Genomic DNA, 27,188 nt, shown 5'->3' with positions numbered 1-27,188 from the left:
ATCGAGTTCGTTGGTTGAATTGTACATGAAACAATACTTACTCACTTAATATGCTGAGAGGATATCATTCGATGTAATGCAATCTCGGTTATCTGCCTGTGGAAATAAGCTGTATTCTGACTCGTACACGTACGGCAATATTTTGCGTGTATATTATTCAGTGTTACGAAAAAATATTATTATTGTCAAAGTCACAGACACAACCCATAAACAACAGCACTCAGACAAAAACTGGCATGTGGTGTGTGCAACATGAAACGTTCTATTAATATCGAGTAAGTGTGATCCAAGATGGCAGGTGGGGAGACTCATTTATCACCACGACACCGGGCTTCAAAAAGCATCCTGTTACACTGTTCTTCTCATGCTTGTTTATTGTTTTGCCCTGTGTTTGAACAACCCAACCATGAATTGAAATTAGGGACGGTAACAATGAAGGTGTTTCTACATCCTGCTGATGGATAGTTTCTACGATTTTTATTAAATGGTAACCTGTCCACGTGCTAGTTTAGTTTGACTATTGGAGATGTATGCTTCTATTCTTCGTGACTGACAGACTGTGACTGTGACTGTGACAGAAGTGACTGTGTTCGTTGCTCACAATATTTATCACTGGCTTCTCCGTTCCAATCGCCAGTCTCCAAACACAGAGCTGGAGCAATCTTTGCTGTGGAGTCACATAAATAACAAGCCTGAAAAAATCAAATCGACTGGTATAGTTTTATGTCCAAACTTACTGAATGCATTTCATAAGACATGTGTATGACGTCTTCTGTACTTGAGCCAGGGAAAATGTTTATGAGCAGAGTGTTTAAGAGGACGTCATGCGCAATATATTTCATAGGATATTCCTGACTTAAACAGGAAATTAATCAGTAAACTGTAAACTAAAAAGTTGTAACACAGAACTTACTGTTCCCTGTTGTTAGATTTCCCATAGATTAAAGGTGGATCAACAGCGCTGTTGTTGTAGAGACAACTTATTTCTCAAATGTCTCAAACATGTAATATCATCAGAATTTATTCTTCACAGTCTGGCAACATTTGCTACACGGGTTGGAAAATTATTTACAGTAGTCAAATTTGATGTACATTTAAGTCATTTAAACGAAACATTTTGGAAATTATCATTGAGTGAAAGCAGATGCTGTCATTGTCAACAATTAATACCGACGTCACCAAGGTTCAGCCGTACGATTGTCCTTGGGAATCAGCAAGCTACAAATACACTCTTCGAAAAAAGAAGCGCAAAACCCAAATATCGATGAAAATTTGGTGTTATTCAAGGATGTTATTCAAGGATGTTATTCAAGGATGTTATTCAAGGACGTGTAGATGACATCCACACACATCATGCCAATCCTGATAAAACCGTTCAAAATCATTTTTGGCTGCGTTTGGTCAAGCATGCTGTTCTACAACATTCTAGAAACAACGTGCAACCCTAAAACATGTTTGAGATAATATGTGGAAAACATTGTAAGTATCACTTTTTAATTTCATTTTGCGTTTCTTTTTTTTCTTGAAGAGTGTATTTTGTTCAAATTTTGAATGTAAATTCTATAATACATGTTAACCCACAGTTGTAAATGGGACATTTAATATCGCGATTTAACACGTGGTGTTACTTGGTTAGAAGTGATCCCCAGAAACATTTCCTTGTCGTAGGAGGTGGTGTGAGTAGAATAGTGGTTAAAGCGATCGCCTTCACGCCGAGGATCCGAGTTCGATTCCCCATATGGGTACAATGTGTGAAGCCCAATATGCGGTGTCCCCAGCCGTGATACTATTGGAATATCGCTAAAAGCGGTGTAAACCTAAACGTACACCCTCCTCCCTTCCTCCCTCCGATCCCTCACTCCAGGAGGCAGCGTGATGGATCAGGAGGCCAGGCTCTGAGCAATGGTTAGTTGTGTATTGCAGTTCACTATATGAATCACTAGATAACCTGGAGCAGACTCGATCTGTTACAACGCTCAATACTGTTGCCAGTATTGACACATTGCATTACATTTTCTAGGGTAAAGGTGTGGTAAGCCAAGTGGTCAGGTTTCCCGTCGTCACTTCGAAAGATTGATTCTCGACGGAATCCAACACGTGGGGACGTTTTCCTCGCGCCCTTCAGTGTTATATATGTTATCTGGGATATTGCGAACTCCAGGAACAATCAATATCTGTATATGGTCCCCCTGCTTACACTGATGTAAAACACAATTCACCCATTTTCTTCTTGAGGTAAACATTAACTGGCGACCAGTTAGAGTGTGTAGGGATTAGGATTTGAACATGGTGAAGATAATATATAACAGCATTTCCTGGATCATTCTGTACCCACCCCCAACAATGTCACTAGACTGTAAACAATAAACATCCACCTGTCTTTCACAGTTGTTTTTATGGTGAACTCCGCGAGTTACGGCGTGTTAGCTGAGTGTACAAGTACATGAAAATAGACCCGGACATGTGGGACGACTGACGAGTCGGTGACAGGGGGAGTATGATTCCCGTGATAAAAGGACCGGATCGCGGGTCAGCAGTTAGTCCGCGTGCCGACTTCTGCTGGATTACATCATGGTTTTGTTTCCTTGTTTCTTGACCGTGACGGTAGCAGCATGTTTAGGTAAGATCACTGTCGGGTTCATCAGGACCAGATACTGTGTTTTAGAGATCAAGAGCAAAGATTTGTGTATTGTTCTTAATTTGAAAGATACAACTGTGCACAATTTTACGAATAGGCAATAATTTCAATCTGGTTCATTTGAAAGGATTCTGATAATCTAAAGGCAAAAATGTAAAAATAATTGAGTGTCTCTTTCACGTTAATTTAAAGGAATATTTCATATATATATATTTTCAAATTTAAACAAATAGATAGGAAATATTTGGCCTCGAATATTTCACGTGAGTATAAGAGATACCTTTGACGATAGAGGGGTAGAATGCACAATAAAGGCCATATTTGTCAGGGTTATTCAGATGCCCTAGGTGTTCATGTTAAAATGGCCTTTAAGATATGGTTTGTCCTCACATATCCCAATGCAGAATATATGGGATAATCTAAAAGTAATTGTTTATCTGTGTGTGTTCGTGCGTGCTTGTGCGTATGTGCATGTGTGTAATGATCTTAAGTTGTAGTAGCATTATGGTGTTGTGATTATGCTTTAAGACTGTACGATGTTACACGCTAGTTTCTCACCCACCGTGGCCTGTAAGGAGCATCCTGACATGTGTTTGTTAGTTTGACTAACTCTAACAGTCATTCTTAAAACTTAATACTCTGGATAGACTACCTTGTAGCTGATAGTAAGAACAGTACCATCCAATTTCTAAAATTTGGCAAAGAACTTAAAATACTTGAAGCCGTTGAAATCATTGATATTTCTGCATGATCTCAGTTGGTCGCGAGCTCTACACTCTTTTCACGGTTATTGTTTAACTTATACCTGTTTCCGTTATTTTGAAGTTCACACGATATACAACTTGTCCATTCGACGAGACGCTGGTCACGTGACACTGACGTACAATGACGCGCTACACTGAGGTCGTTGTAGAGCACATTGATCAGACATTCACTCACGTAATCTCTCCTTACAAAAGAACCGCTTTAGCTCAAGTTGAAGTTGGTTGTTGTATGTCTATCAGTGAAAAGACTGTCAGTCACAGGTACCATATGAAATCCCTGAATGTGTAAAAGGTGGTAGAATACATTATGATAAAAATTGACTTTCACGTTGTTTGAGGTCATTAGAGGACCAACAGTAACAGTCTGAGAGCCAAGACGTGGATGAAGCTGCGCCGTTCATAGATTGGGGCCTCACTCTATCACAGATCATGCTCTGGCACAGTCTACACAGAGTTCAATTCGTGGAATTATCTTCACGGTCTTGGGAATTCCCAGCCTATTTACCTGTATCTTTCTGCACAGAATGTTCGTTGTTTGGGCGATTTTCATGGATTTTCCAGATCGTTAAAAAAGAAAAATCACAAACCCTGTAGCATGAGGATAAAAAGCAATAAACATATCTTTAGGGGGTGCTGTTCCTGCATTCTCTGTCATGTTTTATTCGATTACTTGGTTTACTATTAGCCATACTGCGTCCTAACAGTCGTTGTTGTTTTATTTTAGCGAAGGTCTATATGTTAAATAAGTAATGTCGTCTTTTGGTCGGGGTACAAATAAAAATAATAAAATTAACTTGGTTTGAAGACCATCTTATCACTTATTTTTTCATTGGTTTAGTGTTTGGGACTGGCTGTGTTTATTCGGGACTGGTCACTTTCTGGACAGCCAGTCCTTGGATAGGTCATATTTCAAAAATATTTTTTTCACATGAGTTACTCAATTTCCCTGAGTGGCGTTCATCTCTTGCTTTGATTGACAGGTTCCATGAAAGTTGTTTTGATGCATGAGTTAAAGGCGTGTCAAGTTACGTTCATTAAAGAACATAAAATACCACCTGGTTCATGTCACGCCACATTATTTATTCCTTCGCCTGTGTTGTTGACAACCTCGTTGTGTCCCATATCCTGCATCCAATATTTTCACCGCAAGGAATGCTGAATTGATCCCTTTATGTACATAAAATCTCATGAATTTATTAAGCCTGCGTATTTCGCAACTGGAAAGGCAAACAGCCTGGGATTCGAACTCGCGATTACATGTATCGTGTTACCAAAGGGACGCAACTCTGAACAAGCAAATGTTGCGATTTAGACGACCTGGCAAACTGGATTTACTTATAAAATATAAGTAAATATTTTGCACCGACGGTAAACACAAAGGTTTCTGACCTAGTGAAATAGCTTTATGCCAGTTGATCATTTCTATTCTTATAATAAATACGACATCTTTTCTTACACACTAAACCTTATCATGTTTATTTTTTGTTTCTCTGAAGTTTAAACCTTCACTGAATTTGCTTCGCATCATGTCAAGTTAGAGATTGTACGCGATAATTACCTTTGCAAATATTTCGCAATAATATAATCATTCTCCTGTACTGTTCCTGTCCTGTTTTCAGTTGAAGCTCAGATGCAGGGACAGCTTTCCCCAATGATGGGCGGAATGAGTGGCGTGCCAGGAATGGGTATGCCAATGAGTATGCCAGGCGGTGTGCCAGGCGGTGTGCCAGGTGGGATGCCAGGCGGTATGTCAGGCGGTGTGCCAATCGGTGTGCCAGGCGGTGTGCCAGGCGGTGTGCCAGGCGGTATGCCAGGCGGTATGTCAGGCGGGATGCCAGGCGGCATGTCAGGTGGTGCGCCGGGCGGTGTGCTAGGCGGTGTGCCAGGGGGACTAATGGATGGTATAGCAGGCGCTATGATGGGGAGACGAAGATCAGCCTTCCACAAGTCGCCATTCTACCTCGGGGCGAAGAAACTGGGTTGTTCTTACGGAATTGATATGGAGTCCATGCTGCGGTACCTCCTCCCCCGAGGGTGTTACCCGGGGTTTGACTTCTGTCCAGTCAAGTTCCGTGGTGGACGGCGATGTGTGCAGGCAGGGGCTATTGGAATGTGCTGTCCCCTATACGGTGGGTAACATCACTTGAATATAAGTGCTGAGGATTACTGCTCGTAAGTTCACATGGTGTAACATATTCATACACGAGAAAAGTTAAGGAGAGAAGCTATATGTAATACATCTCAAAAACTGAAAAAGATGCAGATGGAATGTTGTCAACAAGGCAGAGACATGACTGTTCCCCGTGTAGAAGCGGAATGGAATTGTCTAGAGAACACACATTATTTATTGCGTGAAAAAGATTGGATATTATTCGAAATATATCGTCCATCGTGTCATTACAAAAAGCCACAATTCCAACTCTTTGGAAGGTATGCCAGCTTGCCCTAAACACTTTTGCAACATTAGGAGTCACCACTGTAGGTTACTAGCACTAGCTGTGTTATAGCTATTTAGGTACGCTGGCCAAGTTATAGAGGCGAACGAACACGAGTATTGCAAAGTTGGGTTGTTCAAATTGAAGGCCATTCTGGGACAAGATTAAGTTTCTGCAGCGCTTAAACGTGATTATTTAGCAGTAGTAGTAGTAAAAGTAGCAGTAGTAGAAAATGTAGTAGTAGTCGTAGTAGTAAAAGTAGTAGTAGTAGTAGTACTGGTGGTAGTAGTAGTAGTAGTAGTAATAGTAGTAGTTGTTGTTGTTGTTGCTGCTGCTGTTGTTGTTGTAATAGCAGTGGCACCAGCAGTCGCAGTAGTATCATTTACTCCTATTGTGATAGTTGTAGTAGCATAAGAACAAAAGGAACAACAGTAGTAGTACTAGTACTATTATTACCGGTAGTAGTAGTAGTAGTAGTAGTAGCAGTAGTAGTAGTAGTAGTAGTAGTAGTAGTAGCAGCAGCAGCAGCAGCAGTAGTAGTAGTAGTAGTAGTAGTAGTAGTAGTAGTAGCAGCAGCAGCAGCAGCAGCAGCAGTAGCAGCAGCAGCAGCAGCAGTAGCAGCAGCAGCAGCAGCAGCAGCAGCAGCAGCAGCAGCAGCAGCAGTAGTAGTAGTAGTAGTAGTAGTAGTAGTAGTAGTAGTAGTAGTAGTAGTAACGGTGGTGGTGGTGGTAATACCAGAGACGGTAGTAACAGCTTCAGTATCAGCAATGGTGTTAGCAGCAGAACAAGAAGTAGTAGAGGATACAGTCGGGTTAGCAGTACTACCCTACCTGTTTGCTGCATTCGTCTCATGGTCCAGATACCAGTAACATATCATTCAAGAAGAACTTCTCACTCATACATCGGTCAAATGTGAATAAACCTTTTTTTCTCATTTCAGTCAACAAACAAGCAGTCGATTCATCAGCAAACTTGATATTGATGACGAAAATGGCAGAAATGTTCGCCCTCTAGACACTGGACTGTTATATCAGCGCAACGTTTAACGTCCTTACGACATCTGAAAACAATCGCCTCATTGTATGTGACCATCAACAGGATCTATAAGCGCCGAAACAACAGCTACGTTTGTCACTGCCGTGGTCTATGTAGCAACACATTCTCAGGTTGCCTCATATAAGAACACTGATATATATTGGTCTTCTACTATCCTCTCCTTCGAAACAGTGTGTTCACCTCGATCACTGTGGGACTCTAGTCAAATGTCTGCAAGGTCTGCATCAACACACCTAGAACAGGGGTACAACACAATCGTCTGAATGTGATTAAAATTTGGCTCCTCCTTTCAAAGACAGGAACTAAATGAAAAGAAGACCTGCATAAGTACCATCATACGGGCATGTGTATCATTATAAGGTCATGTGGTGTTCACCAGTTTGTTGGCTTATCCTTGGCTCCGCGTAAGGATATAGCGTCACTGTTTGGCGTAGCGAAAACACATAGTGTCACTTTTTAGCTTAAAAAAGAGTCACTTTTTGGCTCAGTGTGAAGATATAACTTCACTATTTGGCTCAGCGTAAAGATATAGTGTCACTTTTTAACCTAGTGTGAATATATAGCGTCACCTTTTGGCTCAGCGTAAAGATATAACGTCACTCTTTGGCTCAGCGTGAATATATAACGTCAACATGGGGGACCAATATCAAACAGTCATATATCATCTTGCTCATACGTGAAGGGCAGGTGGTTGTTTTAGTCTTGGCGACTACAGTTTATTGTTCAGTTCATTGTGATGGTCGGCCTACTGTGTTTAAAATTATGAACCTTGATTAAATCAGCTGTTAATGAAACAGGTATTGTGTCATATGTTGTTTCATGTCATAGTAAAGTGAAGCGCTCGTGAATCATCATCGGGATTTACGTTATTTAGTCCAGGCAACCAATAACTTAACTGTCTCAGAGCAGAAATGTTATTACAGTATCTCATTTATATCAGTGCGTCCCATCCTGGACATTTAGCCGTTGGGATGCTGGTCGTGGTCTTCCATGTCGTGAGCTTAGGTTTGTGGCGTGTCCAAATGCTCTTACTCAGCTCATGTACTCAATGATTCACCGTGAAACACTGGGCGGGTGATCGGTTATGCTCCGGGAAGGTAAAGTCTGAGACCTCCATCATTGTATACTGTGGGCTCATTTCGCTCAGGTTCTTATGCACTTGCGGGGGTTAGCATGTGTGCTACGTTGGATGGCAAAGGCGTGGATCTGAGACAGTAAGAAATGAATGGGATGGGTTATGGCTAAGGGTATCTTGCTATCCTTAGATTGGTGGAAGATACTGTGTCCAGGTAACACCTGGTTCTGTGCCTGAACTCAATGACATGGTTCCCTTCATCTTTCAGGAGACGAATGATTTTTATGAATGGAAGTCTCCCTTCCGTAATTTTCATCCATGCACATTGGACATAGAAAGTCATGTCTTCAACTATGTTGAACAATACTACGTGTATTCTTAGGCAATATACTTTGACAAAACAACTTTTGAGATATGTGAGAGGTTTTACTCAGAAAGTTTGGGACACTGTCAGTCGTGATGATATGAGCGTAAAAATAGATAACTTGGAAAGTTTTAATCTTGAACTCCTGCGTTTATTGTTTCAGCTGTGAAGCCTGAGTAGATTCAATCTGGACAAAGAAAAGATTAAAAATCCCATTCAGTTATCCAGCAATATCCAGTAAAAAACTTGCAAATAATAACAAACAACAACATATTACAGCATAGTTTGCGTAAAACAAATGCAACCATTATTTATCGTGGCACGAAAATGGATTACATATAACCACGTGCTAGCCAAGCTGAAGGTTACACAGAAATGTATCTTCAGGATTAGAATCAATAATACCCGACATTATTCTCCACAAATGTAGGTGTGCACTGTGAAAAGTAGAAAATGATACTTACCAACTCAGATGTTCCAAACACCTTACCTATCAGGTTGCCTACATTTCTGCTCAACCCCGTGCATACGTCCTATAGAAACCCAAACAAACTGAGCTGAATTTGAAGCAGTATATAGAGTAGGTGCTGTGATAATGAACAAATTGTGCGCTACGTCACACACAAGCAAAACTGTCTCCTCTGGCATACAGTGGGATTGACAGGAACGCATACTTGTAAAGGTGGGAGTATGTCAATCCAATGTATCGTGTTGGTTATCTTTTATACTACTTGTTCTATGGTGTGTTCAATCTTTCCTCTGTGCTACGCTATTATCCTTGCCTTTTACTGTCAGACACAGCATTTTCATCAAAATAAAGCAGTTTCACTTACCACTTTTGTGTCACTATACATGAACCTATATGTGCTATGTTGTTAGGTACATCATAAACGCAATAACGCCAGTAATATTGCCAGTCTGTGCAGGCAGAGGACATGTCCATAAACGACAACATAACGTTCAGCTGTGTACAGAGTGTAATCGAAACTTTAATCACACATCAGGCCAATAGGTATGTATGCAGGAATGTATGCTGGTGTTTTTGAGGTGATTATGTCTTGACATTAAGTGTTCACAGCTTATGCAAATTGCGACCATTTGTGTAAGCATTGTATACTGGCGTCATGCATTCTTGGAAAAGTCAACACGACTTTTCCTTAGTTGTTTGACTAATAATAACAATGAGTTTCATTTTCGATGCTACTAAACATTTAGTCCGTAGGTACGTCTGTTGTATCAGTATCCATGTGTTGTGGAAGGAACAGAGACAGGCGGTTACAGATTTAGTTACAGAACACAGGTTCCATGTCAACAGATCTACCAAAACGTAAGTGGGAATCGAACCTACCATCGTGGTTTTAGTCACGTAAACAGACGCAGTGCAAGAGGAAGCGGGGTAACCGTAACCCCATCAATCAATGTCAGAACCGTGGCTTGAAATATGTACAATTGTTAAAGTACACCAAACTATGGTTGTTACATACGTCGAAATCATTTGAGCGATCGCTTTGTCGCTGCACTGTTCTCTCCCGTGTCTAACTCAGGTGGGGATCGTTGCACTGTTCTCTCCCGTGTCTAACTCAGGTGGGGATCGTTGCACTGTTCTCTCCCGCGTCTAACTCAGGTGGGGATCGTTGTACTGTTCTCTCCCGCGTCTAACTCAGGTGGGGAAATCACTATGTCTGTGCCATTAACACATCAGGATTGACGGACGGCGACAGACATGTCACGACATCATATCACTAGACTTTCAGCAGGTCATCTATACATCGCTGAAGACAGATTCATTCGACTGTTTCACGTATGCTACACTTAATGGACCTATTGTTCCGCTACCCCATTCTCTCTTTCAGTGTGAAACAGAAGGTAATGTAATTCACACAGACATCTCGTTACAAGATTGTTAAGAGTGAAACATACATATTAATACCAGACGGCAGGAGTTGGGCCGCTGTTTGTGCTGTGTCTAAAAACGCAATTATAAGCGTTTTCTTTTTTCTGAAGATTAACTGTCGATACATCACATTCTGATTCTGTGAAGTGACATTGCTGGAGTGTTGCCAAAAGCGGCGTAAAATTCAACACACTCATTCTGTTTTCATGGCAATATAGTTCACTCTCATTTGAATTAATATTTCCGTCGCTTATATGCAGTGAGTGAGTGAGTATGGTGTTATGTTGTTTCAGCTATATGCCAACAAAATCGGTTCAGAGACAACCAGGAATGCACATGAGACAATGTACTTGTCTAGATCATTAACAGGTACTCCAAGTGCATGCGCACTTACACAATAATTTATATTGGTAGGCCTGATTCCAAGAATTCCAAACATGGTTATCGTAAATAACTGGAATTTCACAAGACGAGACATTCTTCAAGTTGAAATTATATCCACTATACTGTGTACGTTACATCAGCATCGACTGCATGCACTACTGTCAATCTTCTATATTATGCATGGAGGCCACAAGCCCATATAAATATTATACATATAACATATATACAATCAGAATAATATAATATTGGATAGATAATGTAATGCAAGTAAGAGTTTAGCAAAGTTTGTTTGCGGATGTTTGTCTGCAGTTTGGTTCTTGAGATGGACGGTAATGTAACAGAGTGGGAATGATGCAATGGTACCATGTTACAGTGTTACAGTGTCACTGTAAGATCAGGTATCCAGACTGAGTACAAGTTGAACTTGAATGTTCTTCATTCACAGGATGAGACACCGCACTATGTATGGAAGTATTCTATTTGAATAGGGTTAGTCCAACTCGCCACTAGTGACAGTCGGGTCCCAATTGGCACTAAACTCTGTGTGGAACTTTGTAACCAGATGGGCAATTGCAAACCTGCATTCTGCGATTCTAAGAATCTTGTTTGCCAACTTTGATAAGCCAAAGTCTTCTAGTCAGAAGAAACATTTCACCCAGCTCATGGCACGACGGGCGAGTTTCTTTAAGAAACTGTATGGTTGTTACATAAAATGATTTGCAAGGATGTATTATCAGTTCAGGAATATCTATAGTTAGGAATATTTATCAGTCTTTTTACTTTAAAATTCTATTACTTTCTTAATCATAGCCTCAGTGCAAACACTTACGGGGACTCTCCTCAAATCAGCACATTTTCCCTGTCTTAGAATCGTAGTCCTGTTAACCAATATATCTGAAACGAGCAAAAATAGTGCAGAAAAATAATTTCGACTACTTTATGAAGAATATTCCACTGAAATGTTTGTCAATGTTTTGAAACGTAACGCCCACCAATTGCTACAGTTCATGGCATTGGTGAATCGTGGGTGAGGGGAATAACAAAAGATCGCATGTTTTGCATCGACGGAGGGACATGGGGAGAGGAGGGTTTAGAACCCGACACCTTTGAAAATTCCTGAATCCGTCTATGATATTAAGCGAAATCCTTGGGAACAGGTTTAAAGAAGTGAACTTGAATTCCACCATTGTTTGCATGCACTATACCATTATTTATACTAACCGTGAAGGTTCCGGGATAGAATAGGCCTTCAGCAACCCATGTTTGCTATATAAGGCGACTAACGGAAGCGGGTGGTCAGGCTCGCTGACTTGGTTGACATATGTCATCTGTTCCCAGTTGCGAAGATCGATGCTGTCGATCACTGGATTGTCAGGACCAGACTCGATTATTTACAGACCGTCACCATATGGCTGGAATATTGCTCGCTCAGTGCGGCGTAAAAGTAAACTCACTCACTCACTCATTATTTATACGCTGTCACAAGCGGTCTGCGTTTACTGCTACATAGGCAGTATGTTAATCATTGCAGGCAGTTAAATCTAGACAAACAACGCAAAATATGCAGAAGTTTCTGTCAATGAACAACTCTACTAATATCAGTGTCCCATCCCACATAGATGATACTGTGTTACGTCTGTGCCAAATAGGGTATTCCCACTTGACCCAGCTTTCCTCTTAAAGTAGCACATGTTGTAATGTCCATTCCTGGCCAATGTCCTGTCGCCATTAGACACAGTTTAGAGAGCATAGATACAATTGTAAGTATCTCAGAAATATTTTAATATTTCCAAAATGTTCCATAAGATAATAGCATTTTAAAAAGGCATGCACTTTTATTACAGGAGACATACTTTGATTTACTTTTCTGAGTTTTCTCCATGTTTCTGATGTGACATTTCATCAACTTTCCAATATTCTTTATGTGTTTTTTTTCCTTAACTACTTACAGCCGCGAGTAGCCGTAATACTAGCGTAAAACACAAAATATTTATTCAATTGTTTCTCTAATAATTACATTACTTCTCATGAGAGTGAGGAGGGACAAGTTTCCAAGACAAATCAGGTTGCCGTTATAGAGCTGGAGTATATAACAACACATCATTTATGCATGCTTTCTATCTCGTAGAGTATGCATGTATACACTTCCGCCTGTCAAAATATACCGTATTTTTCATAGGGCTTAAATGCCCTTTCGCATATAACATGTATGGAATGTTTATAAATGATGTTATGCTGATAATATGTCTTTGTGACGTCGAATGGGGTACTTATATGACTGTTTTGTGCATTCCGTGACGTCTGAGATACGACAGAGACTCAAATGTTCCAAACACCTCTATTCAAATGAGAGATAGAGGCATTCTGCACAAGGTGGGATTGGCATTTCTTACAATGTAACTATATGTAAACAATAAGTTTATGCATACTTCCTGAATGTTTATCCGCCAGTGTTTCACCCTAAATCAAGTACTCAACATCGTTTACCATACATTGTTCAATTGCAGATTCCGCTATGTGCATATAACCACCTTTATCTGCTGTACCAAGAGCATGCGCATAGTAAGGCTGATCTGATAGTACTGTTTGCATGGCATTGGTTAAGAGATAAAGAAAGTATGCAGAGTGAAGCAAGAATGCATTCAGAGGAGGAGCCTGTTATGTAAATGAGTGATCAAGTAAATCAAACCTTGTCTCCATTACTGCTTGAACTTAAATGTTCTTGATTCCCAGGATGAAACACTACACTATGTATGGCAGAATCTTTACTCTAACTATGTCACTAGGGCTAGTCCCGCTGGTCACTAGTGACAGTCGGGGGCCTATTGGTCCCAAATTATGTGTGGAACTTTGTAATCAAAGGGGCATCTGCAAAGCTGCATTCTACGATTCACAGAATCTTGTTTGTCACTTCGAAGAGCCGAAGTCTTCAGGTGTGATGGAACATATCACCCAGCTCATGGCACAACGGGTGAGTGTATTTTGGACAATGTACGAGTGTTATGTAAAATCATTTTTACAGGATACATTACCAACACTCCTGAATATTTATCATTGATAATTCTTTCAGAAAATCACAGATTGTACATCGTGGATAGTACACTGCCATTTGTTGCGGTTATAATCCTGTTTACAAAGATGGTTTAAACGAGCAGAACATGCTACACGAAAGAATACTCACTACTACTTTATGGCGGATTATCGATTCAGATATTGGACATGTTCTTTAGATATAGTTCCAATCTCAAGCACCCATTATAAAAGGTATATTTTGTTGGATTCGTTTCTTTGTGTGTGTGCGTGTGGGTGTATGCGTTTGTGTATTTTTGCGAAAAAGGCACAGCTTTGGTTCAATGAAGTTATTCACCATAGGTGAGCATGATCATTGTTCATATAATGCTATGTGCAAGATCAGGAGTGTCCCGTTATTCCTCTGGCGTAATTTCGATTAGGATAAAACACTTAGGAAGGACTTGATAATGTTTGTTAGGCGTGTGAAGGACATCACCAAGTGTGACCAAAATGATGGAACTTATTTTGTGGAGAATGTCAGATGTTCACCTGTTGGATGAGGAGATCTTTTGGATGTGGGTATGACAGGTTCCCCTTATTAGACACCACAAGCTTCTGTCCCACGGCCTATTTTCTTGTGATCGTTCATACTGGACTCTTTAAGACAAGATTGGGGAAAGAGATTGTTCAGTGTGTTTGCTTTACCAATGCAACCAGAAAGAGAATACCTTATAACCCAGTGCAGACTGAGTCAAACAGAAATATACACAAACACTCGCACACAGCTGCTTTGTAAACAAAATAAACTTCTTCGACAGAATACTACCGCTAATGATAATATTGATTGAGTTCAGTTTTACGCCGCTTTTAGCTCTACTCCATCATTATCACTGCGGGGGTACCTGAAATGGGCTTCACACATTGTACCAGTGAGGGGAATCGAACCCGGGATAGCAATCGCTGTAACCACAAGGGTATCCCACATGTAGAGAAAGATGTTACTGACCAGTGTAAAGTTCTTCAGAATGAGCAGACATTTTAGAATCACAAATGTGGTTATATCTTTCATTTGAATATATAAATATAATGCTATTTTAAGGTCCCAATAATGGGCACAAATTTGTTAATAAAATAACAAAAACAAGTGTCTATTTCTATATCCTTTTAGACTTATTACATTTGTTTTCCTTAAACCACTTTTATCAGTATATATTGTAATATTTTGATTAAAAGAGCTTCTTTCAGTTGTGAGTCTTTTTTTTCAGACCTTTTGTGTAAATAGGCGAACTTTAGCAGGGTACATTGTAATTTTGAAGTTTTGGTGTTTTTGTTTGTAGGTTTCATAGTGCATAATTTTATAGCATGGCTTGTGTCAGTGCGTAACTCTTGATACTAATACTTTATACCGTATGGTTAATATTCAGATAGTCAGTAGTTGATATTGTTGTACATTTCTATATGAACTGTTGCATGTATAGAGTAAAAGAGAGGAGTAAGTCAACATGGCGCGTGTGTGTAATGAGAGAACACGGGGGAGGAGGGAGAGCACAAAGAGAGAGGGAGAGGTAGAATCGCTGCATTACTCTGACTGAAAACTGTCACTGTACGTAGCCTAGCGTTGTCGCCCATAAGTGCATTCTTGCTGCAAGAGAAGGGTTATCAAAAACACATCCATTCGCAATATACATCCGGGATAAACAAAATGGTTGTGTAAATGTGTGAGTAAATTGTACTGAGTTACATCAAAAGTACATTTTGTTGAACAAATCAAAAGTGGTGATTCGTGCGTCATTGTCAGGATAATCATCAGCTGTATAAACGTCACTACACTCTGTGTTTCTTCAACAGACAGAGGCATGGCAGAATGGAGTCCTTATCCAGACAAGACACAAGGGAGCAAGGGTTATTCCTGTAACTGCAAAGGCGCCCGCTGGACATGGTCACGCCTTGACAGGTGCAGATGATTTGCATTGCATACCGTAAGCAAGGCTCAGTTAACTTATCTGGCCAGAATGTAAGTTAATAGGGCACTAAGATTAGATACCGACATGTCCCACTTTGGACAAATATCAGGAAAGTGAGACAGAGTGAGCGTGTTTGGTTTTACGCCTCACTTAGCAATATTCAGAGGTCGCGAAGTGAGAGAGGAAACAATGTGTATTTTAGAAAAAATACAAAGAAGCCCAATCATCAAATCATTACTGTTTATTACTTGTGATCTGTTTTGAAACTGGTTTAATGTAACTAACAAATGATAAAATAAATCCATCTGGTAATACTGTTTAAGATTTTTGCATATTCCTTTTCATAGACTCAATCCATTTCACGCGACATCACCATGTATGCACGTTTCCGAAATCAGTAGCAAGCAACATGTCCAACTGGTCATCTTTCACCTGCTCAGTTTCTTTTCGTGGAATGTCCAGTCCCATGTGAGCGGCCCACTGGCTAGATGACGTGTGGAGACAAGCCATTTAACCATAACCATGATATGTTTATATAATATTTAGTCTAATGTTCACATGTGACGATTTACCAGAACCTGGATAAATTCTTTCCCCATTACCATGGTAGTGTTGTGATCTTCCTTCGGTTACTGGAGATCTATACCCTGTTGTGTATGGTATGTGAAATTCAAATGTTAGTTTCATTTCGAACTGTGATCATCTAGTTGTTTTACTGATCTTCAACAACAGGTTTTATAATATATATACATTCTTTATAACGTCCAAGATTATTCTCGTCACGATATGGCTGACATATGCGTATTTTGGAAAAAACAATTAACTCACTCAATCTCTCCCCGTTAAGCTGTTCTGCTCACAATCCCTAAACTTTTCATGGGAACAGTATTTATCCCCAATGCTTCAGAAAACTGATGAGGGTAGAGGGGAGGTAATTCGTCAAGCATGAATACCTGGACATTCTGATATCTGATTAAATATGCTGCCTGTTTTCCAGGATAGTGCAAGTGGAATGAGTGTGTGATTGAGCATGGTTTAACGCCGCTTTCAGCAATATTCAAGCACTATCACTTAGAGGGACACCAGAAACGGGCTTCACATATTGTACCGTACGGGGAATTGAACCAGAGTCTTCGGTGTGAGGACCCATCGCTTGGCACTCTAGTGCTGATAGAGCTGGCAATTATGAATCGTAATGCAATGTGTGTGTGTGTGTGTGTGTGTGTGTGTGTGTGTGTGTGTGTGTGTGTGTGTGTGTGTGTGCGTGCGTGTGTGTGTACGAAGAACATGAGGCAATGCAAAATTGGAATTTCAGCAACATTCCAGCTATATGACGGCGGTCTGTAAATAATCGAGTCTGAACCAGACAATCCAGTGATCAACAACATGAGCATCGATCTGCGCAATTGGGAACCGATGCCATGTGTCAACCAAGTCAGCGAGTCTGACCACCCGATCCCGTTAGTCGCCTCTTACCACAAGCATAGTCGCCTTTTGTGGCAAGCATTGGTTGCTGAAGGCCTATTCTACCCCGGGACCTTCACGGGTCTTGATGAATATGTAATACTGGAGTAATGACATCAGCTTTTACAGTCCTCAGTCACAGATTGATTTGAGTGTGTTAAACTGATGGATAATTTGAGCAAGAACGATTTAAATTTCTGTGAAAATGAACTGAATGGACGAAAGACACCAGAAAACTCTTTAAAATAATTTTGTCCAGACGGCAATTTTTTCTGCTTTGGAATCTAATGCCAACACTTCCATAAACCCAACATGGGATTTTCAATTCTTAGAAATGTAATACTTAATGTTCAAACTCAGATAATTGTCTGTGCCGTTACTTTTAAATATGGGGTATGTTGCTTACAGAGGACGAACTCAATGACAGAGGTTACAGAGAAGAGGTGTTTCGTCCCCATGAATGGCTGAAGGTGTACACAAATAGTCAGACATGGCCTAATGCATTGGCACACTGCACAGCAGATGGGACCTCATTGCTGAAAGTGGACAGCAACGTTTTTGAAGTATGTATGGAAATACAAAGCCTCCACATCTCTCGAAGGAATGACGATACATGCAGTAAGTTGGGCTCATCTAAATGTTTGCTTAACTGGTGTGTGGTATTCTCCTTGCCTGTATCGGCTACTGAATTCATTCACTGTCGAACAACATTCATTGTATTGGGTGTGGTGCATTCCTCACACTGAAACCACACGATGGTTTAGAAGGTACGTTCTAGAAGGAGGTGGATCAATATTTCAACGTGATGACTCATAACATTTACTTCTGTCGTATCCTCTCATAAAGGTTCGAATATATTTATTTATAAGAATTCTTTATTTGGGAGGTTAAAATAACACATTTAATATTTTTAATAGCAAATTTTTCAACCACCAGAACATGAAGTGAATTTACTAGTTATGGGTTATTTACATCATTGTGACTTAAAGTCAAAAGTCAAACCGCAAAAGGAGTTTATTTGAAATGATGCCTATGATGTCAGCCAGTGATGCACGTGTACAACATTTATGAAACATAATTAACAAAAATATGCAATGAAATTTGAGATATCTCCAAAGACACATTTCTTTTTTCTTTTCAAAAAGTATGGTAATATGATACTGTACACGTTTAAATAAATTCTCCTGGGATGCAGGATAGACATTTAAATTTATAAATATAAGAACATTTCCAAACGTATTCCGGAAGAAAGGTTGTTCTCAAAACATCCTCTTCGGAGGTGTTGCACACTTGACAGAAACATAAACCAGGTTCACCTGATTACCATCTACCTTCATTGCAACGTAGTTACTAGACATTGCACCGCAAGTCACCCTGTCAAAGAAAGATCATTTTACTCACTCCTATTCAGAATATACCCAAGGTGTGTTATACCATAGCTGTTGTATTTTACACACATTTATTTACAACAGCGTCCCGTATACCATTTGTCCTAGGGTGGGACTGTAATTGCTGTATTTTTTATTATCCTGAACCCTTTGAAGGGGCAGTTATTATAACATGGATCCTTTGCATTGGCAATCTTGGGAATGAATGATATATCAACCCGTTAAAGAGTTTGTGAACGAGTCTCCAACATGAACCCTGCGTGAAGACAGATGGATTTGAACAACGCACCTGCTGCACAGGAAGAGATCCGTACAGCCCCTGCCTGGTAACAGAGGTGTATCTTTGTGAACAGCAGGGAGTCTCTGCAAGAGACCCGGTCTGAAAGCTTATGCTGACATTAGAGCATCGATGTCGATTGTCTGGAGTTACGTTTCAGCATGACCAAACCAGACCACACTTTGATCGAGCTGTGCAGCAGTATCGTCATCAGAAAGATGTTAAAGACTTACCTGTATTTAGTTGTCATCCACTGACCACATACAGGAACAAATGGACCGATGTTTACGACATCATAAGATTCTTCAATAACGATACAGGAAATCCTTCAATCCTTCCTCAGATCAGTCTTCCTGTTTAATAATGCACAGATGTGTGTATGTCATTAGGGTGTGACTGTGATTGAAACTGCTTTATTCACAAGTGGGTCTCATTTACTTTTTTCTTAGGCTATATCTGGGTTGGTCTGAGGTATTCACAAGACAGAAGGAAGTTGTATGGATGGACGGAACAGTAGGACCACATCTCAAGAGAGGGCGATGCAAAGATCAATGTTGTGGACTTATCCAAATGTTTCCCAGAAGACTTGTAGCAAGAAACTGCAAAGCCCCACATCCGTTTGTGTGTGGATTTAGATAACGTCTAAACTCCGTTTATCGCTGGACAGAAACCACGGTCAATTATGAATGTTAATATTTATTTCTCTTTTCCGTTTGCATTTTTATTTTTGTATCTTTTTTTCCCTAAATTCAAAATATGAAACATGACAAGTTTTAGGGCCAACGATCTGTTAGATGTTATGGAAAATCTATTTGGTGAGGATTTAGCTATTGTAAAGTAACTTTACTTTAACGAATACATTAAGTATATATCTAGTTAAGATAGAACAAGGAATAGAACATAGCACTGGACAGCGAGGTGATGTTTATGTACTGATGTTTTGCGTGTATTATTTGTATATTCAAGTGTTATGTTTGATTGTTTTAAGCATTAAGACCATAACGCTTTTCTTCCCAGTTTCAGGATATCAGCTAACACAGGAGATTCAGAATGTACCTGTTGTCCGATGTTCTTGTAGTTATATGGGGGAATGAATGATATTTAACGCACTGATTGACAAGTGTATGTGGTATCATTTTCCAAGGTTTAGGTAAATGCCTGTTTGTTTTCATATTAAAGTGTTTCCTAGCACAAATGTGCGTGTGTGTGTTTCTATATGATATCGATGTTTTATCAATCAATCAAATCTGTAGTTTCATATTTCCATTTCTTTATGAAGGAAATCATAAGGGGAAATAACTCTTGTTCGAGTTTGTAAACTTGTCGCTGGTAACAACATACAAATGTTACCATTACTGGGAAGTAAGACACAGATAACGTAACCATTCCTTGTATGGAGATAAAATCGTCACACAGAAGGCATGATATAATGATGTACAATGCAAGACTACTTAACATGCAGGATGAGAAACAATGATTTTTTCTTCAACAGAACATGCTATTAACATTAATGACACAAATTAATATATTATGGGATGTATTGTTATAATATTGTACAAAAGGTTCTCTACATGTCTTGCAGTATAGACTTTACAGAAGGACATGGACTTCGTCTTCTATAGATGATGCACCACACTTCCAGCATAACAGTTGGTCATGATCTTCCAAACAACGTAGTAACTATATAGAACATTCTTAAGAGATCCATGACCACAACAGCGCTAGTGCATATTTAAACACAGTAATACAATGCCAAGATATATTGACATACTAGGCAAAACTAATTACCATGATACATTTCGTTGAGAAACAGTGATGTCCTCTTTATAAAAAACGAGATTTGTTATGGACATTAATGAGACAAATATATCATGGAATGAATTGTCATAATATGGTGATATGAACAGTCCCCTACATGTCTTATAATGCGGACAAAAGAGACAAAAATGAAATTTATACTGCACTACACTTTGAGCATTATTTTTTTAAAAATTGTGCTACAATCCACATAGTGCTGTAGTTGTTACAATGGTATATGGGTTTACATTCGACTACACAGTCACCATATCCATAATATCCTGTTGTATACACTGTTATATATGATATATCATAAAGCAAACGTCTTAACATCATAGCATTAACATATCATATTGTCTGTTTATAGGATATTAAACGAGCATCCCCTTTCATATCAAGTTTATGTTTAGAGCCATTTAACACGGATTAATACATCATATTGGTGATTGGAATGTCAACCGCTTCACTCCAGGAAAACGTACGCTGCGTAGAGGCAATGTATTTCCTATACGGCGCCTAATCACAAGAAAATAAACAAAGACAGAATAAAGTCGTAATCAAAAGTTAATTCTTTTCAGTTGAGGATTTGTTTTCAAAAGCAATAATATAATTCATCAAAACACTTGCAAAGTGTAAATATTTTGAACTTGACTACGTGAGAATGAAGATTTTTATGGATATCAACTTCTTTATGTTCTCTCATAAAGAAGTTGATATCCATAAAAATCTTCATTCTTATGTATTTTCACTTCTAAATGACATTCAAAGACTTGACTACGTGACCTAAATTTTGCCTGAACGTCAGTCGGGCATCACTGTCGGGCTAGTCGTCATGTTGGGCAGTTAATGAAAGACCTCGGACTTCTGCAAATGATAATGCCTTGAAAAATAGCGTTACCGTTATAATATATGGCCTATCGTGCTGTATATTGCATCACGTCCAACACGTCTTATAGTATATTGCATTACATCATAAGGCATCAGAGCCAGCATATGCTGTATACTGGAAACATATCTGCCATATTATGTTGTTACGAGAGTGTATTTTCTGTGATTTGAGTTGTTATTAATTATTGTTGCTGTAGCTGTACTTGGGTCACAATATTTAAGGTTTTACTGTTAGTTATAATGGGTCACATTTCCTAAGGAGATTTATTTAAGCAGCACGCCTCTAAGGCACTACTTTAGAATTACCTCCCTTTGAAATACAAATAAACACGAGCTCGAGAGCTTTCCACGTTAGTGGCGATGGCCGTATGTGCTCGAACTTTGGAGAAATGAATGAGTATACATCCATCCATCCATCCATCCATCCATCCATACATACATACATACATACATACATACATACATACATACATACATACATACATACATACATACATACATACATACATACATACATACATACATACATACATACATACATACATACATACATACATACATACATACATACATACATACATAGTGACTTTGTATAACTTGCTCTCTTTGCTAAATAATACACAATTTGAATTTGTCTTGGTTCTGTTTTGCTGGTTCACAGGGGGTTTCATACACCTTTTCTATTTTTAACCGTAACAATGTTGTTAATAGCGCCATCTGTAACATGTAATTTGTATATTGCAAAAACATCTGAGAGGTCGCGTCGTTATGCAGCATCACATCCGACAAACCATGTATACTTAGTGCCATGTTGTATGTAGCACAACACCCGATACATCATGCAGTATGTACAGTCACGTCCAACCGTGTTATACATAGTGTGTTATCTGACAGATACCGTATATAAGTCTTATCAAATATATGTTATATATAGTGCCACATCTGATATATGATGTAGAATCCGGTGTCACGTTGAGTGGGTATTGTATATGTCGCCACATCTGTGTTGTATAGCTCGTCATGTAACCACCCTATAATATATGTTCCCAGTGTTACATCAGTACACTTATAAATATGTTAACTAATTGATCAATACCTAACTAAAAGAGTGAAACTAGTAACTGTTTTTCTTTTCAAAAGAGGAAACAGACCAAGACTTCACAAATGCAGATGCTGCATACACAGGTCAGGTTTGAGTACTGGGGGTGAAAGATACCATTTATTTGCATGAAAATATTACACAAATTGGCACCATATTTCATGATATCATGTGAAGGGAAATTGCATGGATGACATATTGATGATTTTCTTAAATAACGTCTCAAAGTAGATAGTTTCAAGGCAGTGATGAAGGTTCTGATATCTTCAACCCCCGTGCTTATAACCTTTTTTCAAGGTACCTGTCTTGATTTTTATCATTTTTGTCATTCGAAATGAATTTGAAAAATATTTTATGAAGGGAGGTAACAAAATCTTGGGTGGATTTGGTAAAGTATTGAAAATATGAACTGATTTTGAAATAGCTAGTGTTAGGGTTAAACATTTACCGTGGTAACAATTTAAGAATTCCCCTTGTAAACCAGCAAAACAGAACAAAGACAAGTTGTTTACGTTCAAATTCTATTATTATTATTATGCAACGAGAGCACGGTATGCAAAGTCACAAGTCAATATAACAATGAAGATTTCAGGTACAATTCAAGAGAGACAAAATCTAAGTCAATGGGTCACAAAATACAATATAGCAAACTCACTAAAGTCTTGGTGTGAGAGAAACTCAACTATGGCATAATGTCAACACAGCGATCGGTGCGACAGCAGATAATGTAGATTCAGGCGTTGACGGGATTTTGATGATCAAGCCTGTTGGCAGTAACTCCAGTAAAATATGAATGAAAGTGAGTGTCCCCCTCAACACGGTAGCCAGCCTTTATGTATATTTACTGAGTCATTCCCGAACGTTCGGGCACAAACGAACATCGTCAACACTGTAGAATGCCCTCGAATAAGTCTCCCGGAAGTAAACATAGAAAACTAGGAGCAGACAAATTCCGGAAAACCAGAATGCTAAATGTGTTGACCAGCTATTAAAACAAAAACACTAAATGTTGTGACCCAATAATAATTAGTACTTAATTAATAACAAAAAATACACAGAAAATACACACTCGTAACACTAGTGTCTTGATAACAGTGATTTTGCCAATAAGTGTTAGATGTCTTTTTCTAAACTCCCAAAAGGGTTTTTTAAATTACCATAATAATTAAAAAGGATTACGTTGAAATCGTTATTTCAATGTCCCTTGTTGGCAGTCTTTAGTTTCTCATGTATCATGTAACTGTATAACTTGATCAAATCACACTGTGGCTGCAATACCGCCAAAATGACGTAAATTAAACCCACTCACTCATTGTCTACTGCCCTTATCTTGACCAACAGGCGGCACCCATATATATATATATATAATCTTTTATTCCTCCATGGTGAATAGCACAGAAAGAAAACAGTATTTACGTACTTATGTACTTATGTACTGTCTTATGTTAGAATTTCCATACACATTTGAGCTAATGTCTCGTTTGAATTTAATCAGTCAAAGACACGAGTGACATAGAGTCACTGGAACACAGCTTTGTACATCATGCTGATGTATTTAACACACAGAGTTGTAAACTCAGTCAGGTCCTCTTTGATTAGGGGAAAGTCGGTTGTACATGACAACAAGCACTCAGTCAGTTCCTTTGGGTTCATACTGTGAAGTTTTACGCTGAACTCAATTGGTCCGACATTGATTAGGCCTAACCACAGTTCGTCCCGAGTTGCCTCTGTGTATCCACATACAACTACGGCGTGAGTGAGGGGGTCATCATACATTCACACAAGTCTATCACTGTCGCGCAAGCTTTGATAACAAAGTTAGCCTGCTGTCTGAGTGATGCGTCAAGCAATGACACTGTCCATGCAGGATGGACTTCAAGCCGACGATGTATCCGATGGAACTTGTGAAGGCCAGGGTCATCTGTCAGCCGACGGTTCCACTGTGTCACTGATACTCTCTAACTGACGTCTTAACTATTCTCCTCGACATCAAACGCCCCAAGAACATGTAATTCTAGGAATTTTTCCAAGTGACAATAGAGTAGGTATTTCTTGAGCACCCTGACTACATCAGGCACATATCCGACGGATGACGATGAGATGTTGTGTAAGTAGCACATCAACCGGGATACGATCAGTTTGTGACGGAGATATTTGTGGTTCATGTTCAAGTAACCACCTAGGAAACACAACTTCCGCTGATCTATAACTGCCTGTAGGGGCAACACTCCAAGGAGTCCAAGACAACTATCAATTCGAGTGGCACGAGGTAGGTCTTGGACTTAATGACGTGTCTGTAAGATCTTTCCAGCATTAAGATCTCAACTTTGGAAAGGTTAGTCCACAACTCCGACCCGTACAGGGTTTTGGGAAGAAACACACGGCTTACAACTGTCAGGCTGATGATTGGGTTTGTAAATCGTGGGGGAACCCACAAGCTGTCAGTGATCTCACGCCGGACCGCACGGAAATGGCAGCTCGCGTCACATGCCATATGTTTGACATGTTACTTGACAAGACTATTCCAACATGACGGATTGTATCCTTCCATGGGAGAGATTGGTCATACAATTTAACTTCAATCTGCTTTAGTTGTTGAGATCTCGGTCGGTATGGAAAAGTCACTATTTCATTCTTGGGGGTTGACAGTACATATCTCCAGTCGTTGCTGTATTCCTCCGAAATCCTCACCATCTCTCTAAGGGCAGAAACCCTTGATGAAATGAGTGTCACATCATCTGCCTGAGTGGGAGAACACACACTTAGGTCCATCACAGCAGCACCAAGGTTCGACTGAGAGTGTTTCTTGAGCAGGGCGTTTATGTACAGCAAATACAACTGCCCTGACAGCACACCTCCTTGCCTGATGCCCTGCATCATGGGGATGGGCCTAGAATACATTGAGTCAAGGAACACTTGACATCTCATTCCAGTGTACATGTCGTCAAGAACAGTCCACAAGGAACCTTTGATTCCACTCTCGAATAACTTATATTTCAAACCATTGTGCCATACTGTGTCAAAGGCCATTGATGTATCCAGGAACACAACGTGGATATCCTCCTTTCGCTCGTGGTAATGGTGTAACGTCTCTTGCAGGTTGAAGGATGTGTGAAGGGCAGATAACTGAGATTGATATGCCATTTGCTGTGGGTGAGGAAAGGTGTCAGTTTGATTTAGACCGTCCAGTCGAGACAGGAGCACCGTCTCAAACACTTTGGACAAGACAGGGGAGAGTGATATGCCACGGTAAGAGTTCGGATCTTTCTTTGATTTACTACCACCTTTGTACAGAGGTACCAGGATGCTCTCACGCCAAGCTGTCGGGATATGTCCAGATTCAAGAATGATGTTGTAGAGAGTTGCCAAGTGAAACATCAGGGTTCTGCCACCATACTTTAGGTGTTCGTGTACGATCTTGTCAGCACCACCAGCTTTATTGTTCTTTAGCTTAGTACAGCACTCGATGACTTCCAACTCTGTGAATTTCATTAGTTGTGGATCACGTTCTTCCTTGCATTTAACACGGATCTCCTCAACTAGGGATTCTATCTGCTTACAGAAGGAAGAATTGAAATTGTCTCGGTCTTTGGCAGTATATACATCCTGAAAATGGCTAGCCCAAGCATCAAATATGGCTTCTGGCACTGTGCACTGTCCCTTGATACAATATTGGGGAGAGTGTTGACTTGTGCCCCCCTCTAGTTAGTTGTGATTCCCAAATATCCCAAACCCAAATCTTCAAAAGAAGAACCGCATATTGCCATTTTTAGAAGAATTCATTGCGTTAGTTAATTCTTTTTCATATATTTATAACGATAAAGCGTTGAAAATTACGCCGTCCTTTGACAAAACGTTCAGCACCACCAAACTGATATATTGTTGTGTTTTTGTTTACTTGAATCCACAAAATGGCGTCAAACTCAGCAGATTGTATGTCCACCATTTGTAGCAGTTACTGTTCGGCACCGTCTTGACACAGACTTCTTCTTCTGGAATTCTTCCCCACGCTTCATGCAATGCCATGGACATATGGAAATGTCTGAGATGTGTTTTGACGTTGATGGCCACTTCCACGTTCATGTCCACTTCCATCGACTTCATTCTGTAAGTGTTCTGCCAGTTTTAAATCTGGTCATCCGGATGGCCATGGCAAGTACAGGGCGTCCGGTGCGTCAAGCTTTGATGTACCGATCTGCTGTAAAATTCCCCTGAACCACTAACACAGAGTTCTGTTCGCTGAATATCACACCCTACAGCATGTTATTTCCTGTACTGAATCTGTCCTCGTGTCGAATGCAATTGGGTGTGAAACGTTCCATGAAAAAAGCACTTTTCCCACATCCTATACAAGCATTGGGCACAGAGTAAGGTTATTTCTGATTTTTTGTCATTCATTATATCTTTTGTCCTAGGCATATGTTATACATTCTGAAAGAGCCGATTACATGGCAATGAAAGTACATTCGAATCCCTGTTCAGTAAGTTTCCTATACATAGTGTTACAATGCCCTGACGACGAAAATCGGAATCACAACTTGTGATATGTCATTGTTAGGGATTCCTAAACTTTCATTGTAAACACCATGCAGCTGTTAAGCGTCAATTGTTTAAAACACAACTGCTATTTCTGAAAATGTTCACGAGTAATAGATCAGTACTCAGCTGTCTCCAATGCTATTGATGCTA

The 27,188-nt window shown here is 39.7% G+C and overlaps 2 protein-coding genes across 3 annotated transcripts; both read left to right on the top strand.

Annotated features, from left to right (window-relative positions):
- Nucleotides 1-2,488: 2,488 nt before the first annotated feature.
- On the top strand, nt 2,489-7,687 carry LOC137286643 (prisilkin-39-like). Of its 2 annotated transcripts, XM_067818617.1 has the most exons (4): nt 2,518-2,620; nt 5,022-5,159; nt 5,229-5,531; nt 6,778-7,687. In XM_067818617.1, the coding sequence occupies exons 1-4, from the start codon at nt 2,572-2,574 to the stop codon at nt 6,849-6,851; spliced, it is 564 nt and encodes a 187-aa protein (XP_067674718.1). In that variant the 5' UTR covers nt 2,518-2,571; the 3' UTR covers nt 6,852-7,687. The 2 variants fall into 2 exon arrangements, with proteins under 2 accessions (XP_067674711.1, XP_067674718.1); XM_067818610.1 differs by having other exon boundaries at nt 2,489-2,620; nt 5,022-5,531.
- Nucleotides 7,688-13,330: 5,643 nt separating this feature from the next.
- LOC137281504 (uncharacterized) lies at nt 13,331-19,910 on the top strand. The gene is made up of 4 exons (XM_067812804.1): nt 13,331-13,581; nt 15,471-15,576; nt 17,459-17,668; nt 19,165-19,910. The coding sequence occupies exons 1-4, from the start codon at nt 13,345-13,347 to the stop codon at nt 19,230-19,232; spliced, it is 621 nt and encodes a 206-aa protein (XP_067668905.1). The 5' UTR covers nt 13,331-13,344; the 3' UTR covers nt 19,233-19,910.
- Nucleotides 19,911-27,188: the final 7,278 nt, after the last annotated feature.

Source organism: Haliotis asinina, chromosome 1 (assembly GCF_037392515.1).
Source record: "Haliotis asinina isolate JCU_RB_2024 chromosome 1, JCU_Hal_asi_v2, whole genome shotgun sequence".
Lineage (NCBI taxonomy): Eukaryota > Metazoa > Mollusca > Gastropoda > Lepetellida > Haliotidae > Haliotis > Haliotis asinina.
This window is presented reverse-complemented; position numbering and strand designations above follow the sequence as displayed.

Coding starts and splice junctions, on each gene's coding strand:
- LOC137286643 (XM_067818610.1), top strand. CDS start 2,572: ATGGTTTTGTTTCCTTGTTTCTTGACCGTGACGGTAGCAGCATGTTTA. Junction 2,621..5,021: donor GACGGTAGCAGCATGTTTAG/GTAAGATCACTG, acceptor TCCTGTTTTCAG/TTGAAGCTCAGATGCAGGGA. Junction 5,532..6,777: donor AATGTGCTGTCCCCTATACG/GTGGGTAACATC, acceptor TTCTCATTTCAG/TCAACAAACAAGCAGTCGAT.
- LOC137281504 (XM_067812804.1), top strand. CDS start 13,345: ATGAAACACTACACTATGTATGGCAGAATCTTTACTCTAACTATGTCA. Junction 13,582..15,470: donor CCCAGCTCATGGCACAACGG/GTGAGTGTATTT, acceptor TTTCTTCAACAG/ACAGAGGCATGGCAGAATGG. Junction 15,577..17,458: donor ACATGGTCACGCCTTGACAG/GTGCAGATGATT, acceptor TGTTGCTTACAG/AGGACGAACTCAATGACAGA.